At 37.1% G+C, this 20083-nt stretch overlaps 1 protein-coding gene and 1 long non-coding RNA gene across 22 annotated transcripts in view; one reads left to right on the top strand and one right to left on the bottom strand.

Annotated features, from left to right (window-relative positions):
• The window catches only part of LOC132258286 (RNA-binding protein Pasilla), a 37118-nt gene that overhangs the window by 10741 nt on the left and 6294 nt on the right, over positions 1–20083 (bottom strand). For 9 of the 21 annotated variants that reach the window (XM_059755516.1, XM_059755518.1, XM_059755520.1 and 6 more), the window contains 2 exons: positions 15922–16521; positions 5077–5100 (listed from right to left, as the gene is read on the bottom strand). The exons of 1 other annotated variant lie outside the window; for it this stretch is intronic. In XM_059755516.1, coding sequence (XP_059611499.1) covers positions 5077–5100; positions 15922–16159 — 262 coding nt within the window. In that variant the 5' untranslated portion in view covers positions 16160–16521. Of the gene's footprint in view, positions 1–5076; positions 5101–15921; positions 16522–18077; positions 18101–18449; positions 19012–20083 lie in introns of those variants that run through there. 11 more of the 21 variants (XM_059755528.1, XM_059755531.1, XM_059755530.1 and 8 more) reach the window with 6 other exon arrangements.
• Positions 10028–19507, top strand: LOC132258288 (uncharacterized). Its single transcript, XR_009468272.1, has 3 exons — positions 10028–10125; positions 10317–10409; positions 19404–19507. It is a non-coding gene; the product is annotated as an uncharacterized LOC132258288 (long non-coding RNA).

A 20083-nucleotide genomic window follows, 5' to 3' on the forward strand; every position in this document is an offset into this window, starting at 1 on the left:
GAATTGTCCATTTCAATGGAATGTTTTATAATGCAATCATTCATATAGAAATTGTAAATAATAATTATGCACGGTTTTCCATACACGCCAGTGTTGTGCTGTTTTCATTCAACGCGAATCACCCGGTTGGTAAATTTACGGATATGCCATGTATAATTTTCAAGGGGAAGTCCTCTTTATGCTCAAATTATTTTTTCAATAGAGCAAATGTAAAAAAATCATTGAATAATATGTCATTTATGATCAATTTTGTACTTTCATAAAAATCAATTTAAATATTAATGAATATTTCAATTACTCAAAATGAATTGCTCTTAGTATACTGTGTTGACATTGATGATGTGCAAAAGCATTTATTATTCCTGTTTCCAATCACCTCACCATTATGACTATTCCGCACAAGGGCAGTATGAATAGAATAGTGAATAATGTTGTTTTTGTCGATGAATTTCTTTGGTTTTTCCATCTGAAAATTTCGCAGAATTGCACTTGTACATAGTTCAGTACACAATATAATAGCAAAAACAGCATGTTTTCCATGCTAGCAGAAATTCACAATACAGTTTTGTAAGCCTGTCTTGTTTTCGGCATGTTTTTTCTTTCACATGCTCAACTACAGGAATTTTATTCATCATCTTTTTATTGAGTCACAGACTTATGAGAGATCGCGAAGTAGTCGACCTCGACCTTCTAAACTACTATTGCGCCTTTTTTTGGCCACCATTCTCACTCTTTTTGCCGCCTTCAACAAACCCAGAATACCCGCGAGATGATCAAAGATTAGCACCATTCGAGACAATAATGGTCAAGTTCAGCTGCTTGATGGGAATTCCGGAAGTTTTCACTGGGAAATTTGAAACACTTCATGGAATCTAATTTACAGTTGGATTTGCTGATGGGAAAAAAGGCGTTATGGAATTTTAATGAGACTCTCTTCTCTCGCCTTTTGCTAAAAAAACAAGTCCACGCAAAATTGTCTCAAATGAGATATGAAATAGATTGAAACTTTTACTTTTGTTTCAACAGTCTTGACATTTAATTTTCTCAGTCGCTTTTTGCTCGACATTTAGCCTGATGCAACTTTCTCAATTGACTTTTGATTTCATTGGGATCAGAATGAGCCAATTTTAACACTTTCGGATATTCCATGTTTAAATCTCACGCGAGATTTACGAGCACTAAACTCTATAAATTTTAATAGCAGTTGTAAATGGGGTTTCAAGAGTGATATCAGAGATGAACATTTTTTCCACATTCCTAAATCAATCACTCTAGACAACAATCAATTTTTATGTCAGCTGATTCAGATGGATGAACATTCTTTGATTCTGCAAATATATCAGCGGAAAGGGTTGTTTGATGAGAAGAATTTCCTAATTAATTCAAAGTTTCACAATGCAAGATCCTTCAGGATGTGAAAATTGTATTATGAAAGTGATTTCCGTCTTCGCATATTAAACCAAAAGAAACTGTCAAGATTGATGAGAGAGGTTGAAAACTCTCACAGTGAAATTCCTGAGGGAAGTACAGGAAATTTCTTCCCGGTTATTCATTAGTGCTCCCTTCATCTTGTCTTCATACTACAAAATTCCAATAATTCACATTCACCTTCAAGTAAAGCATTAAATTCTAATTTACTCGTGTCTCGACCATCTCTCACCATGGGAGTTATTGTTGCGAACATTGCGAATTTACATCGTGATGTAATTCCCCTTTTAGCCTCTGTTTTCAATGTGAAAACTCTCAAACATGATCTTCCTCGTGATTGGAGAGATGTAATGCACAGAGAACACGAGGAATACCTTCAGTAAACGAGTTCTTCTGCTTTTTTCTCTTCAAGGTGTCTCTCTCACACATTTACGTCTCTTTGGCTTTGCCGCGAAGAGCATCACAATTCTGACCGCACTTTGAGAACATCGCAGCACGAGGGGGAAAACACTGACAAGGAAACACTGATGGAGTTTTCTTCCGTCTTTCACCTTCTGTGGCACACATGCTTCTCTTTTTTTTCTAGGGCTCAACAGTGTCTCAATTCATACCCATTATTGCTCCTTATTTATCGTCCTCCCTTTTACACTTTCAAGGCAATTGAATGGGAGAGGAAAAAAATCCTACAACTGTGCCACTGAAGGCTGTTGTGTTTTCTTTCTATTGAATCAAATGACGCAGATTGTTCCGATGTGAAAAACAACCAATACACACAACAGGTTGTTACGCAACAACATTTTATACATTATGCTAATTTGCGCTTCATTTTCGCCCCTCTCGTATCTATTTCTCCTTTCGAAATGGAGATGGAACATCAAATTGATCACTCTATTGAGGAAATTGGGGAATCGCTATCTATGTCTGAGAGAAACTGCTGAGATATATTTATCATATCAATGTCAGAGAACCATGAGAAACATCGGAAATCTTTTTGAAGTTTACGAAAAGTAGGTAAGATACTTAAAATTAATAATACGAAATAAACTGTACCCCACTGTAATGCTTCACAAACTCAGCAAGAAATTCAATCTGTAATATTCGTGCCAGAACCGGATAAACAAACTTATATTTCCCAATACTTGCTCGTATACCTTAATTTGTTTAAGATTGCTTTTTGATATCAAAACTTTAGCCACTTCATTTGCAGAACTTCACGATATTAGGGAAATTACGCGTTTTATAGAAAATACAAGCGAATATATAACATTTCTTGCACGAAATCTTCAATCAAAGTATATATATAAAAATGTGAGATTTGCGAAAATTATATCCGTGAAAATCTATAAATAATAAAAGTAGGGGTATAAAATGTTGAAAAGTCGATCACACACAATTATATTTAACCACTATTTTATAAGTTTGCGGACTTTCTCATATCCCATCAAAGTCAGGTCAAAATTTTCATACAAGTGCAATTTTATTAAGCGCGAAATATGCTTTCAACACACGGTTTCTAAACTGTCGAAGTGAAGTGTAGGGAAAGATTATAAAAAGTCGATGAAGAAATGAAAGAAGTTTGAGGAGGAGACTTAAAGATCAAATTGCTCTCCCCATAACCGAAAATTGAAAAGCTATTTTTATGAGAGTGAAATTATAACAAGAAAAGTGCTGACGAATCCGTGAAGTGTTGATTGACGAATTTCCCACCACACAGAATCTCACCGTGAAAATTCATTGAGTCTTTTACGTAATTATATGTCACCAAGTGACAATGCAATAATTGGTGTTCTATGTATTGAAAATTAGAGAGGAAGCCAGCACGGAAAATTCATTTCACGAAAGTGAGCTCCAATGAAACAATAACCTAATTTACTTCATTTTTATTTTATTATTATTGGCCTGTGTATCATTTTCCTCGTTTCTCCCTTTCACCCTTGTCCTCCCAGGCCGCCCTCATCATGCGTTGTGGAGCACGAAAAAAAACCTCCTTGGAATATGGAACGAATTTTCCTTTCAATTTTATTCAATTATCGTACCCACCATGGGGGCCCTTCTGGTACTGTCGAAGCTACGATCCGCCCCCAAACCGCTCCCGCCACTCTTCCTCTCCTCTATTCACTCTTCCCCGTCATATCACTTTCATACTTTATGATTGATAGACCGACACGCGGTGTTTGTGAGAAATAATAATATTGCTCAATTTACTAAAATTACACCACATTTTCGCAATGGTGTGAGGAAAACACTGCCTTGATAAGACACTATAGACAGAGTTGAGTGGCAAAGCCTTCTGTCAATTTCATCTTCACCGATTTTATCCGGAAGATTTGAGAAATGGGAAAAACAGACTTATATCCCTGATCCTTTAGTGATAAACACGACCGTAAATTCTTCTGGGAGGAGTGACTGAATTTTAATTGGACAAATATATCAGTCTGGATGTTAGTAAACTTTATTGACAGCTTCGGCTTCTGATATGAGGAGACTTTTTCCTCCAAATGATACCACAAATTTCGGTTTATTTCCAAATCACTGGCAAAAACTAGTGGTAAAGTCTGACAAGTTGTATGGTTACACATCCGAAAAGTTGGTCTGCATCGTAATGTTACTGTCAATTCCAGTTTTCAATTGAACTTTTACCCCAACACTCGTAAGTCCCGACAGACATAAACTTTTCACTTGTTGGAGTGTATCTTTAAAAATGTATTGCTTCCATACAAAGTCCTCTGAAATTGATAAATTTTCCCTTTTGTGTAGCGAAATAAGCCATCAGTCAATTTTAGTGCAATCATCCTCCTGATCAGCGACCTATTTTCCCCGTTGGACAGGGAAAAGCGGAAAGGCTGCGTAAAAGCCACCTACAGTACACACATTTCCATAAACCTGCCCATGGAGCCTAAATATTTTATTGACATGAATACGCAGCAGGATATTTAGTCAATATTTCACCCACTCTCGGATCGAAAGGATATGTTTATTATCCCACTTTCTCAAAACCATTTAGAATCACGCGACTGCGATAAATGGTGCAAAAGTCTCCGCATTTTCGACCACCCAACATAAATTATTTTAATTTTATATTTAGCACCAAATTTTGCGGCATATGCAGTTATATTAAATAATGTCACACGCAATTGACTGTGAACTTCTTGCACAAATAATTAATCTCTGTGAAATTTTGGCAAACAACTTTGTCGCCCAGACAATGAATCTCTTGTGACAACACTCTGTTTCATAGAAAATATTAGAATACCAGTGTCTAATGTTGCTGCAATAAAACAGACGTGCCTTTCATCGGTGTGATTTACAATTTTGCGCAGATGGAAAAGTCATTTCTCGTGCATTGCAGATATTAATGCATTTTTCATGCTGTGTATCTAAATCTTGAGAGTTCTCTTGAAAGGCAAGAATCTCAAAATCCTTCCTTTGCATAAAAGCACTAGAAAGGGGAGCTTTTAAATAATTCTGCTAGAGACAAATTAATCTTTTAATGCTTCAGTACAAATAGACGAAATACAGTTCAAAAACAAGTCCTAATCTCTGGCTATGTTTGTTGTGCAGAACAGAGGAGCATTAATATTGATTTTAGTAGGAGAAAATGAACCAATAGGACACTTTTATTAGGGCAATAAATAAAATTAGACATACCACAAGTATTCATGTCGGGTTTATCTGAAAAGAGAGGAAAGGTAGCGTTTAGTAACCATGTACATATGTGCTCCATAAACAGTATATATGATGAATTGTAAAAGGACATTTTGCTGCAATTGATGTTGAGATGGATGGATTTGAGGTGTGATGACGGAAAATGCCACATTTATTGGACATTTGGGCCAATTTGTCCGGACGACCAAGCAGTGTGGTCAAAAATGAGTGAGAGAAGTGGAAAAAATTGGAGCAAAAATCGAATTCGTGTTATTTAAGTGTGCCATTGACTGAGTTGCGCGACTTTAGCTGTATTTCTCAATATGTGTATTCAATATAGCGCCGAAGACGTCGAACCATATCTCTTGCACTCCCAAAAACTCTTTGCCTCTGCTTAAATACACGTTGACCAAGTGGAAGAGAGTGAGTATTACGGTCTATAAATAAAAGAATTACACCCAAAAATCATTCATCATCATCGTCATCACACCGTCGTTATGTTGTATATAGAGAGAGACACGGGAAAACAAACACCGAAAAGCTTCTGCGAAAACTACAAGCTCACCGAAGCCCTTCTTGGAGCACTTTTCAGAATTATATCAGGATGAACTGGCATGCTGGGGATGAAAATAGGGGTGGAGTCAAGAATATGGCACACACGAAACAGAGACACAAAAGTAGAGATTTACATTAATTATCTTTGCAAATGCTTTCACCATGCAAAAGCTCCTTGACACATACGCTTATTCAGAGCTCCTGATAAAGGCCATTTGCATACCACTTGTACAAGAGTGAAGAGTTACTGGTAATCACTTTTATATGTACTTTCCATATGGATACACTCTCATGCAGTTTAATCACACCATTACGAAATTGATTTTCTGACTTGAATCTCTTGTATTCAGTCGGATTATAGTTCAATTTCAACTTTTTGCCTCAGTTTTTGCATGCTGTCAGAGGATTTATCATCTTATTCACTTGCATGCTCGATTGTGATTGGAAACTTTGTATGTATAGCGATTCTTTGAAACCCTCAAAATCATTTCCAATAGCTAACAGTACAATATTAATAACAAAAGTTCCATAATTTATCAAATGAAAATTTAATCATGCAATGTGAATGCGGTTATATTGAATTTAAGGTGTGATTCGCTTTCACGTCAAATAAATTCATTAATTTCAAAGAGCGCAAAGAGCCAACTTCCCAAATTAAAATCGTGTGCAGGAATATGAAGGCGTTATGTGACTCCTGCATGTGTTACATAATGTCCTGCAGGATTATAAAATTTAAATTTCCATTTCCAGGTCATTTCAACACCTTTGCATTAGCAACAAGGTTAACCGGGAAAGAATTTGCAAGATCATGTATATAAAAGCACTGCAATAACAAAACACTCTTCTCAATTGTTACTCAAATCGGATGCAGAGAAATCCCTGAAGTACAATCATTTCAATTGGATCTTCATGACTAATCTCGAATGCAAGTCTGCAAAGCGTTGGGAGGAGAGAATGAGAGAATAAATGGCTCATCCAATAAAAGGTAATGTAAAGAGCAACCTCAGGCACTTCTCGACAATCACTTGCACCACAATTGGCCATCTCGCATGCAGCTGAAAACGTGGACGCTCCACTCCTGCTGACCTGCGTTCTCCCCATATTTCTCTTTCTAGGACGAGCTGGGCAAAATCGAATGCCGAAGACGCCCCAGTTTTGACCACGAAACACTGGCCGACAGAGCTAGAAAGTGTGTGACATTGGAAGAGCACACGAGGGAGGGAAAATGTGGGCAAAGTGCCAAGACGTTGAGAGAATAGCAGAACAAGAAGTAAAAACAGCCATGCCCTACAATTATTGCGACAGATATTGCATGAGACGCAAAATTTTCATTTCCTCTTTATCAAACACCCACGAGTTGTCTTTTCTGTGGATGTGCATAGCCAAGAGAATTGAATTTTTATTTTCACAACAATGGAAACGGAAATCCATATTAGATTGGTGTATTAAATTAATATTTGACATCATTGTAGGTAATTAAAAGATTATTTGTCGTGACTTTAACCAATTTTCCTCGGATTGCAAGACTTGAGGAAGCGCCAGATGCCAAAATGTTTGTCACAAATTTATTCAGACAACTTAAGAAAATCCTAGTTGTAAATTATCTTTTTCTGACTGGGACAATTTCACTGGCATCCATTTCAGCAAAGCCCACCAGAATCCACCCTCATTATTATCAATTTACAGACAATTTTCCCAGGCAAACTTTTACACAACTAGGTCAACTGATACAAACTGTGAAAAAGATACATCATACACTAATTGCATACTTGAGTACTTTATTAAAAATGCTCATCAGACTATCACAGAGCATTCAAAACTTCCGAAACAGCTTTCACGATATGTTTGCACATAATAGGCTATTAGGAATTTGATTGGCTGGAGAAACCTAAACTCTATGGTTTCAGATGCAATGCATATGTTCCCAAAGTTATGCTGATTAGAGCGCTTAAGCTTCAAGAACATGGTAATAATAATAACCCAAAACTATGGGTGTATCTATGCATTATAGAGGTATTGATTTTCCACCCAATTTCAACGTTTCCCAAGAGACCTAAAAACACCTCGAGTAAATAGAAAAAAAATTATCTGCAAAGGTTCAGAAATATTAGCGAGATAGAAGCATCTTAATTGATGCACGAGCACTCCATCTACTCCTCCGAAGGTTCTGCGCATCTTCAAATTAATTATCATACAGAGGCACAATGAGTAGTTTGTAAGCACGGTAAGCACACCGTGTTTGTTTCGCAATTAAATATTAATTTTACATTTATTTATTCATCTCTTTATCATGTGTCGCCCCTCTCTTGCGCTGTCCACCTGCCCGCTCCGCCGTGCAATATTATTAAGATTTTGGTGCCATGGTCATCGACAAACTTGCAAGTCGCAATAGTTGAGATCAAGAAGAGTGTTGAAAAAAGCCAACCAAAAGAAATCTACAAGATCTTTTTCTGAAACACATGCGTTTAGATGATCGAAACAAGCATGACTACATTACTCCTTCCCGAGAAATAAGCTCAATATCAACATTCTTTGCGTCTTTGCGACGCAATTTTACAGTCATCGTGCCAATGATCAGGAATCTTGGTCAAAGAAGCAAATAAATGCAATATTTTGGGACTAATATTAAAATATTGGTTTGTTTTGACATTCTAATCTGACACAGTTAGAAATCCAAGTGAAAATTCTAAGTCACAGAAACTCGTTTAAGCGAGAAATAAAATACATTATGAAAATACATACATAAAGGCATAAATCACGGGAATTTTTCGCATTGAAAAACACCTTAAAAGGGCATAATTTTCCAGCACATCAATCACTTTGTGCCTAATATAATTCACATTGAAAGAGGAATTTCAGAAATCTCAATACATAATGAAAGTCAAGTAAATGACATTGTGGTTATTTGTAATATACACAGAGTGGAAGAATGAAAAGGGGAGTTGCTTCTAAGCACAGCTCAAAAGCCGACTATTCAATTCTAAAACCGATATTTTACCTTTTCAATTGGTTAACAAAGATATGGAAAAAAATATATGGATTATCTTTGGTGGAAATTGTTGATGGAAACTTGAATATGATTTGAGAACAATTTGAATGTTATTTGGGTTGGAAATTCAATTATCACGGAATTAGGCCACGTATCGATTTATGTAAAAACTCCAAATTCACATTAGCACGTTATGGACACAAGCCAAAGGAATGTTGACTAAAATATTGGTAGTTATCTTGTCCCACAACGAATAGACTGGCCAAGGAAAGTGGATTATTCTCCAAGGATTAGGTATATCTTATTACGTAATAAGCCTCCTTTATAAGCTAGCAATAATCTATTGAATTTAATCCTTATTGAACAGGGAGAGTTTGAATGGCAAAGAAATGCGACGTGGGAGGAGAAAATGTTCATTAAATTCAAATAGAACTACGCAAATTGGTTGACATATTTTGTGCTATGCGTTACTGAGGAATGCTCTCATGTGTGAACAGCTGATGATTGCGATTACCTCAATCCAAGACGATATTTTTCCATATTGCTCGAGTGATTGAGGAGTTTTGGCCAGGAAAATGGGGCGTGCGATATTAGATTTTACAAGAGATTTATCAGAGGAAATTGAGAGCGTATTTTGAGAAAATCCCGAGATATAACACAGTTGTAGATTGAAGAGCTGAGAATATTCGCTTCATTAATGAATAACCATCGCAATAATCACACTTCATAGTGTCACTGTTATTACGAAACTTCGAAAGCAATAAAAGCCGCAATGTCAAGCATTTCTCGATCTCGCTCACTCCTGCAGACTTGGCCCAATCTGCCCATGTGTGCTCGCAGTTGACCCAATTTGAGTAGTGTTTACACAGTAAATAAAGTGCATCGTGTGCGAAGTGTAATTCGCGCCCTAGAAATGCACTTCGCGCCCAAATATCCCGCCAAATTTTTCTGCCAACTGCAGTCTCTCCCACTTCATCAAATCTAGAGTTCCGGTCGTCATCACGTCAGAGAAGCGACAAATGCCACTTCTCCCTCGAGAGTCAAGAGGATGGTCTTTGGTGTGAAAGTGTTGGGAAAACTGGTGCAAACTGATGAAATTGTGCAATTGCAGAAAAGACCCTGGGACGCTTGCGCACAGATTACATACTGTCTTTTTGCGCATCATTTCTCAATTTTTCATTGATGACACTTTTGCGTGCACCGCAAATTTATTAATTTTTCATCACACCATTTCAATTGTATAATCATCATTATATCAATACATTTCCGAGCATATGTGATCTCTCAAAAACGCTCTCCAAAGAAGGTATTACACATTAATTGAGAAGAAGTTTTGTCTTATTTTTATGACATCGCACAGCATCCAAGTCGCACAGTCAGTTTCTCGTACGAGCTCTCACACATTACACTCAATACAGTGGCCATTTTACCGATTACATAAGGTACAATAATTTACAACTTATTTTATGTGTGATTTTTCCATCTTCAGGAGGTCATTCATGTACAAGGTGAGATACTGCGAAGATACATAAAACTCGCATTGGGATAAATGTTGATACTTTATGCGTAGATATACTCAAATGATTAGATTTTCTGAAAAAAAGAAATCTTTCGCAAGACTTACAAGTGAAATATTCGTCAAAGAAATACTCGAATTGATCGATATAAAAATGTGTTTTTTTCCATTTTACATTCAAAGCTTGCGAATTATCAACAATAATCATCTGGTGAAACTGGGTAGACTAAATACACTGTGACTAACTATTTGGCCAAGTGTTTTGCCAGCACAATTGTGAGTAAAGTGGACATAAATTGCAGAAAATAGTCCAGTTGAGGAGAAATTTCGACCCAAGCATTCGTCATTGTGGTGCCTGTGGCTCAGGTATAGGGCGCAAAACCAACACATAATGGAATTTGAGACGATAAATTGAATCCGGGACGGAATGTACGAAATTGCAAGAAATGAATTTCCCTCTTCATTTTGTGTGGATTCATATATGCTCTACTCCATTACCAAGTGCAACAAGTTCTTATGTAAAATTGCTTCATCTCGGATACGAATATTATTTCTATTTCATTGCACATTTGCACAAACTGCATCTTATATGGCGTTTCGCTCTCGCATGTCCACAGATGGAATTATGATCGCGATGTGAGCTTACTTGGCTAAGAGATTTCTCCTCCGCCAGTGTCAAATTGAGTGATTTCCCGAAAAACTCAACGTTTTCCCATCATCAGTGTTATTTTCACCATTGCGTTTTGCACTTTTATCGCTGATAATGCTCTTCAGCATTGGTCATGAAGAATATTCCATACTTTTTATTCCGTGAATTTTAAAAAAGCGACAAATACACTTCGTTTCTCTCTGTATTTTCCCTCGTTATCAGCTTATTCATTTGTCCTCTCTTGCCTTCAACGCCATAGTGATTGGAATAAACACCCAGTGGAATGATTATTACCAGCACATTTTTAATGGTTTCTCCTTATCAGCAAAAAATTCAACACGATTTCACATAATTTTTCAACTGATATTCACTCGAAGCTGCTGCTTTATTGTACTGAAACCGCGAGGACAATATTTCAGGTGATATTTTCTCCCGTGTCACCTTCCACCATGCATTTTTCCATGGTAAAATTCAAATAAATTATTTTTGTCATTTTTTCACCACTCTCTGTGCGACATTCAACGCAAATAACAGACAACTGACAGTGCAAAGTGAATCATATTTAATTAAAAATATAAATTCTCTTTTTAGAGGCACTTTCAATTCAATTGCGGTTATTTTAATTGCAATAATTAAAGCTCATGCGGCTTCTGCTCTGCTTGTTTGCATAAAATTGTCTGTGCACTGAGAGAAATTTTCACGTTGAATTGAATAGCACATTCTGTCACCAAAAATGTCTGTAAAACACGAGAAAAAAGAGCTTAAGATATACACTTTCCCCACTTCAACTCGTGGATTTGCCATTTCCATACTAAAATTCGGGTTGCATAAAATCTCGCTAAAATTTTCATTGAAAACGTATTAAGTTCTGAGGAAATGTCACAAAGAAAAAGTTTCTCTTCATCATCTATCGTCCAAAATTGTGCGCTGTTAAGTGAACGAATTTCCATTTCTCACATCCCCTTTTATTTCACATTTGTGAAAGAATGTATGCGATAAGTTCGCAGAACAATCAGATGTACCTGGAGCGAAGCTTTTCCAGACCAATGTTCTATTCAGCACGGTAAAATATCACTGGGACTAGTGGGTTTATAGCCATTGTCGTATCCAACATCTGGTGTTCAATTGTGCAGCATATGAAACATCCCTAAATCGATTCCATGAGGACTGCAGTAATGAATCTAGGGATTTTGAATGGATGGTCCAATGCAGACAAAAACCCCACATGAAATCTGCATTTTCCCACTCATATCGTCCGCATGACTACATTTTCCTCATCTTCTCTCACCTCCAATCGCATCAAATGTGTATTCCATCTGTGTGCCTCCGCAAAGAAACAACAAACAGTCTAACAGACAAATGAAAGAGAATTGCACAGGTGCAATGGTTTAAAAGGTGAGAGTGGTATGAAAAACACACACTCTTCGGTGTTATTCAATGTAAATTAAATTTGTACTGCATTGTTCCTCTTCACTCTCTCGCCATTTATTTTATTTATGTAATCTCACTCGTGCAAAAAAATGAAGAAGGAATAGAAAATCAACCTTGAGTGGTAATGAAACTATTTTTCTGTGTGAACCTCTTCTATGATGCATTGCTGTACTATTTTCTTTTCCTCTCTGTCTCACACGGTCTTTATTTTTCGCATGCTCTTGTTGTTTATGTCGCGGAATTTAGAAATGTGTAGAAAGAGTGAAAAAAAGTCAGAAGAAAAGTCCATTAACACATTACATAACTTGTTATATTTTAAACATATGAAGAATTGATTTTACCCATTTCTATTGCTTCTTTCCCGTTCGGCATATGGAGAAGAGCTTGTAAAATAGCGATAAACGCAGTGACAATATTTATACTCGACTCTGCATGGTTTTATGCAAAAGCATGAGTGTTCAGAAAACGAGATATTTCAATTTGGACAAATATTTGCAGCAATTTTGTACTTCAGAAGTTTGATGTGAAGTAAACTTTCTAATTTTTATCTTATTCTCTCGTCTATTTTTGGCAAATCTTGCAAATTTCAGTCTTCTTTACATCGAGGCATTTGATAAAAAAACAGCCGCATTAAATGATGAGAACTTATGGTTTTGGCATCATTACAAAAATTTCAAATGCATCTTTTGTCATCTATTTTCGAGCTCGGTCGCGAATCTTTTCATCAAAGGTGAACACAATGTTGCTCTAGAGTTAAAAACTCTCGTTAAAAATTGTTTTTCAGCTGAATAGAACAAAGTTTTTAGTTAAATCAGCACTCATGTGAACAAGGTCGCAAACAGTCTCTCTCTCCATTCGTAACGAAAGGTTTTTTTTGCATGCAGAAAGGATTATGTAAAAAGTTTGCAAGCAATTAATATAAATTCTTCGCGAGATATTCAATTATGTCTGCACTGCTATTTCATCAATGAAATTCCAATAATTTCATAATTCTCAGATCTCTTAATATTCCATAACATTTGCATATTAAATACTCTGTCGTGCAATATTTATCTGTTCGCCAATAAATTGATTTTAATCTCCAAGTTTAGCGTTGGCCTTTTGAGGGAAACTCTTCTCATAAAATTTCGTATCTCCATTTATCTGCCTCATAAGTACAAGGACGCCTAATTTCAGTCTCCACACTTTATCTTCGCAACACCTTTGTTTGTTGTTTTCTAATTACAATCTTGCTCTGGCTTTGTGTTATTCTTCCATGTCAACTTCCAGCAATAATTCATCTTCTGTTCGCACACCAGCTGAAGCTTAAGCCTGTGAGTTTAAATCACTGCTTTTCACTCCCATCCAGAAAATCATTTTCTGATACTCTCTCTCTCTCTCTATGTTGTCTTTTTCTCTGCCATCCCATCAGAACACCCCTTCTTCTTCTTCTCAACATAGACGAGCGTACACTTGGCACACATTTTCAATTTCACATCGAGTTGTGACGTCAATGAATTTTCCTCACTCACCCAAGTGTCTTCGTCATCATTCCGATGGGCCGAATAACACTAAATTAAATTATATTGCAGAATGAAGGTGAAATGAAATCTTCAAGAGGGAATGTAGGAATTCCTGAGGAGCGAAAGGAGCCAAATTGATGGTTTTTATTACACAAAGGAAGAATACAAGTGTGGAAAAGAAGAGAAGGAAAAAATATTACTCTTACAGAAAGAGATTTTTCACCATATTTCCACCCCCTCATTTCCAATTACACTCAAAAGGATATATACCTTTACCTCACCGGCCATTTTGCACGATCCTCACGTAGCGAATGTATGGGGAAAATGCAGGGAAATATTCCAAACAACAATTGTAGTTTAGTGATAAATTTCATCTAAAACTCCCACGTTCGCATTTCAAATGCACAATTCCTACAACCACCCAAAAGCCTTATAATTCGTCCATGAAACAATTAAATCCACCCTTTGCGAATACCATTTCCACTGCACACTGTAGAATATTTCGCACTCAAGTCTGACTGAAGCACACTGCAAAAGACCAAAACAATAATCGTGGATTGATGCGGGAGCTTAAGCCACAATATCCACAATAGAATTAAGCTTTAGCATGCGATAAGCCCCCTTCACTCCACTGACCTCCACTTTCCCACAAGAAGACTCACGTTTTTTCCCCAATTTGCGATAAGCCGAAGCCTCACAGTAACTACTTTGCAACTAATGATTATTTTTCCTCCACACTCTAGAAGTGCAGGACTAGTTCATCCAGTTATTGGAGGAAAACTTTATTATATACATTCTGCAGTGCTATTTCCCCGAATAAATTGAATTTTGAGCCGCAAAAGGGGGAAAACAGGGGGTGAAAAATACAATTTCCGTGTGACATGTTGTCGATTGACTGAGAGATGGTTTTGGATACAAGAATACAGAGGGATTTAGGATGTCTCCTGGTTGGGAGATAAGAGAAATATATTTCAGGCTGAAAATAAGCGTAAAACAGTTATCATTTGGCCAAAGTCTAATTTGAAGCAAATGTGAAGTTAGTAAATACAGCCATTATTAATGACTTCATTTAATCTGAATGAAACACAAATTTCTCTGCATCTTAGAAAATTCTCTGTAAGACAAATATATTGTAGAAAAATCATATTGAATATTGCTTAAAGTGATTATTTGAGAAATAATAAGGTCGTTTCAGATTTCCACCCTCTTTTTACATACAAATCTTCCATCAAGCTCTAATAAAGAGTATCTAGGTTTGCTTAAAGTCCTTTTCCTACAGCAGATTCACTTTTATTCACATAAGTTATGTATATTCACAGTATCAAAGAGACAGGATAAATCGTTTTATATCCCGCCTGTAAAAAAGCTCTCAGGAATATTGTGCATATATTTTGCAGTTGAGCTTTTAATAGGATTTTATGATGAGGAAAAAAATATTTTCCGGTGTAAGCATTAAGTGATGCTGAAGCTTGGAATGAAGGAGAGAGAGACAGAAGATTGCAAATCTCTCCGACAGTCTCTAAAAACCATACTTCCTCACTTCCTCGCGACTCATCTCATAGTTATCAATATGGAGGTGACAGGATAAGGAGAATTTCTGGGTTGGAAAGTTTGCTCTGCGTAATTGCCTTTCCTTTTGACGATGCTAAAAAAAGAGTGGCAAGACTTAATATTCCCTTCTCCAAATAGACACTGCCCACCCAATAAACTTTTACGACAGAAACTCCCCATTTACTGAGGATAGGAATTATCACGTTGAGTTTGCCAATGTAAATGGGCAAAATTTTCCCTTTTCCCGCCACTTTCAGTTGAGAAACATCTGCAGTTGAGCCAACAATGTGACATTGATTTTCCGACTGTGGTTGCTTTTTGTATATCTTGTGGGAATGCTTCTTAATTAAATTGCCTCCATCCATCTCACTCGCTCTCAGTGCGGAGCAACAAAAGTGGGGAGGGGGGGGGAGCAATATAAAAAGTGGTATAATGCAATTGCCGGATGCATTGAGTAATTCGCGCACGAGTTGCAGATACTGATCAGATTATCTTGGTTTGAAAGATCACCGATCACGAAGACGCGGTCAGTGGAAGTGTGATCGCGAGAGTTCGCGTTTTCATATACAGATTGGATGGCTGGAAAGGGAGCTGATAAGAGTGTGTGATTGTTGCGAGATGATGCGATGCCATGCATTTGCTGATGATCACTCACCAAAAGTGGGCATTTTTTGCTGATACTGATGCTGCAAATTGAGCTGTTTTTCCGTCTGCTGATTGAATTGCTGCTGTACAGCAGCAAAGGACGATGGTGATCCATTTTGGCACGATGTCGCTTGCTCTTGCAGTGCCGTGGACAAATCATCAAAGTAGAAGATATCGGTGATACTTGAAGAGCTCGTGGAGGTTGCTTTTTGAGAGAGCAGTTGAATTTGTGGTTGGCTATTTAACATTTGAATTTAGTTTCTTTTTCTTTAATGCTTCTTCTATCTATAGCCTTCTGGTGGCTTCTTAAAGCTCTCTCTTGCCGTGACTACTTCTTTTTTTTCAATATACGAATACTCAAAAATCACAACATAAAAAGCACACACACACTAATTGCGATATTAAATCTCTGCGTCGTGATGCCTTTTTGGCAATAGATGGAAAGATATTTTAGGACTTTTTTGTTTGTTTAAAATCACTGTGTTAAGTCGGTTCTTTTAGCTTGATGATAACTTTCGGTATTTCTCTTATGCTGGTGATGTGATTTGGCAATTTATGTCTCTGTGGAGATTTTTCCAGTTTATTGGCTTTTTTCGTGACTGTGTCTCAACTTGAAGGGAGAAAAAATTCATTAGCTAATTTCTCTGTGCACTTTAGCTGTGACTCCCCAATTGTCACGTTGACCATCATTTTTTTGGTCTCTTAAGAGGCAATGCAATCGATTGCAAATTTTTGTTAATAACGAGAAAAATAAACAATGTCATAGAGAGAAATATACAGTTGGAGAACAATGCATGAGTGACTGTCTTTTCCTTCGATGAGCCGATTATGATGATGATAGCGGAATGAAGAGGATGAAGCTGAGAAGAGTGTTGGCTTAATGTAAACTGAAATGAGCCTCTTCTGGTTGAGCAGCAATTTTCATACATTATCTCCATCATGATTTCTATATCGTCTTTCTTTCACCAATACATAATTTTCTTTACTGCTTTCGGCTCTCCCTCTCACATCTCCTATCCTTCCTCTTGTGTTCTGTGCTCGCTTTTATGGGGAAGCATTTGATGTGATTTGCATCTGAGGATCTCTAAGCAATTTGATGACTCTCTGTGCCTTGTATCCATCCGAGCCGGGAAAGCATGAGAGGCATTTTCCATTCACGTCCCACTCACTCTCCACCATCCCTGGGATGGGTGTGATGCCATGTAAGTCGATGTTGTTCAAAGCTTACCATTCTTGTGCACTAAACACCACTATAGCTAGACATTTGCCTGAAATTTTATTAAGTCCCAATTTGACCCACATCTGCCCCAATGTTTCCATTCACAATCTCATCCCCAAAGCATTTCCCTCCTCAATCACACGCTCATCCCATCCAAACTGACCACATGCACATCCATTTCACTGAAATTTACTCCCATTCCCCGAGGCCATTCAGCGTCCGAGGATAAAAAGTGATTTTTCAGGATGGCAAGAAAAAACACTTAATGATTGACCGAATTGTCAGCGTCAATGATGTTACTTAACAGTCATATTCAAATACACGCCATTCTCGGCTCTACCTTTCGTTGCCGGAGAGCCCTATAAAAGTGGAGCTTATTGTATTTTTGGGCCCTCCCAATGGGTTTTTTTTCTTGCTCCCCAAAGGACACACACATAAGACGTTTTATGGCAGCATAAGGCGAAATTTCGTGCGTCTATACTTAAGATATGAGTCTGTTACTGAATTTTATGTCACACATACCGAATGCGTAAAAATGGCAAGAATCTTAATGAAATTTCAAGGTAATACTGACTTAGCTATAAAGTGTTTTGTGCAACAATGATGGCTCAATCAAAAAGCTTCACAGCCCCAGACAATTAACTTACTCGTTAGGGCTGTTTAAAATTTAATTTTGACTTTTAAAACAACATTCGGCAGCTCGTTTGACAGAAAATGCTGAATTTATGCCATATTTGCCAATCTAACACACATTAGTGGTTAAACATTTTCGAAACAGAGCCTCTCTCAAGCTTTTGGCCAAAATAAATGGCAGACATTTGACCTTAAGAAAAATTGGGCTTACGGGAATGTCTCAGGGTTATTTGCATGCATGAAATGTGAATGTTCCGTCAAAATTATAAGAACATCTTAAATATTAATGTGCGCTTGTACTTGAGAGCGGTTACGCCTTATGGATGCAAGAGAATTTTCCTCCAGGGAGGAAAATATGTTGCCACAAATCATGAAAGTTGAAACTTCGCCCACAAATGTTATCATTTTAATGGATTCCCTCTACAGCTCATATTCACGGGACACGTTACTGGAGAACCCAGGCATTTAACTCAGTTCGACGGTAAAATGATTCTCTTTGAGTATAATTAGTCATATACACCATCATGTTGAGAGATGTTTTAAAAGCAGAAAGATGTTGGAGTTGATGAGGAGGAAAAGTGCTCAAATGTTGCGTTATTGGTAAGTTGAATTTTGAAATGCGCCTCAATTTCACTTTCCAGAGTCTCTCTTCGGCCTTTCAAGTCACTTTCCTTGAAAAGTCTTACTTGCGAATTTTGAAATCGCCCAACTTTTGGAGAAGGCACAATTCACGGAAAAAAATCAATAAATATTTAGTGAATCTCACAGAATACACACAGACACAAAAAACACTGGAAATTTTCTTCTGAGAGCCTCTTTTACCCAATGCGACTGTCCTTGTACCTACACAAAACTCCTATGCTGATGAAAACACCGGAGAGAAATAATTGAGGTTTTAAATTAGTATAAAGCACCACGAGGCACGAACATAGAGCACACGTTTCGCCATAAAATAAGCTCACTCTCTGGGTAACGAGGAAGAAAAGAGGAAAAAGCCCTCTAAGAAATTTTTGTGTCACCACCTGTTCGATTTTTCATTTTTTATTCACCTTGTATTTTCCTACTTTCACCCCCAAAATATTGATTTCAAGCAGAGCAACCAAGAGGGTTCACACCGTCACCACATAAGGACATTGTAAGAGTCTCAAGTATGGGAAAAAACACGGCTATTGGACTATGAATAAAGTATAGAGAATTACAAAGTAATGCCTAGCACATGGAGCACACCTCACAACATGCACTGAAGCATTAATTACAATGTGGTTTGCTGATAAAGAGTGCCATAAAAAGTAAATTCAACTAATTTCCTCTATTTACACGTGATAAACTTATCACAAAGCTTAAATTGATTGCATTTCCGATTGAGTGACGAGTTTTGGAACTGATTATTTTTATGAAATTAAAAACTTTCCTATGTTTTCGACATGTCGCACCACATTTAGAATGATCATGAACTTGTGATAAATTAAAACTCCTCTGAAAATAATTCAATTGACGTAATGTTGAAGAAAACTTCAGAAAATATGTACGTTTAATGCTTCAAATGTGATTTGACACGTTTTATTTTTCTATTATTCAATGTAGTTTGAACGTCACGTTTTAATTATGCTTTTATCACAATAAGTAGCAGTCTTTTCCAGGAACCCTAACAGGCCACCTATTTGACTTTCTGAAAAATACACCTTTGATCTACTTTCCGTGAATGTTGCAACTCCCACAAACCATACAATACAACACTGCAGAGAGCTACAAGTTTCAATTGAAGTTGGAAATGTGATATTACGTCGGTTTTTGCAATAAAGATTCACCAATAAACTCAATAACCTAATAAACTTGAATGTATACTCTCTCAGAGTGAGGTATCATGAAACGCAATTTTATTATCATTCTACGTTTACATTGCCTCTCGCCTCCTCGACAGGACACCCTGACAGGAGAGGTTTGTCTTAAAGTCTGAATCAACAGCACGTTTTAAAGACTGCACACACGACACAGAGATTTTCTCCAGAATAAATTGGATTTAAAGGGACATTTTATGGAGTTTACACACACAAATTTCACTATCACTTCATGTTAAGGCGAAACCATAAGAAGTCCCCGTAAAGCTCTTGGAAAGAAATTGTTATGTTGTACTATAAAAGAGGTGAATAGAGACGTTGGGGAGAGGGAAGAACGTGTGTGACACAGATATTTGTCATTGACACAAGTGTTATTTGATGTTGGGCTCTCCCTCGCAACCCCCTCACTTTCCGAAACACTCCGATATAATTATCAATCGAAAAGGAAATTAAGAAGAAACCACAATCGTGATCACACGACA

The sequence above is a fragment of the Phlebotomus argentipes genome, unplaced genomic scaffold (genome assembly GCF_947086385.1).
Source record: "Phlebotomus argentipes unplaced genomic scaffold, Phlebotomus argentipes genome assembly scaffold_4, whole genome shotgun sequence".
Lineage (NCBI taxonomy): Eukaryota > Metazoa > Arthropoda > Insecta > Diptera > Psychodidae > Phlebotomus > Phlebotomus argentipes.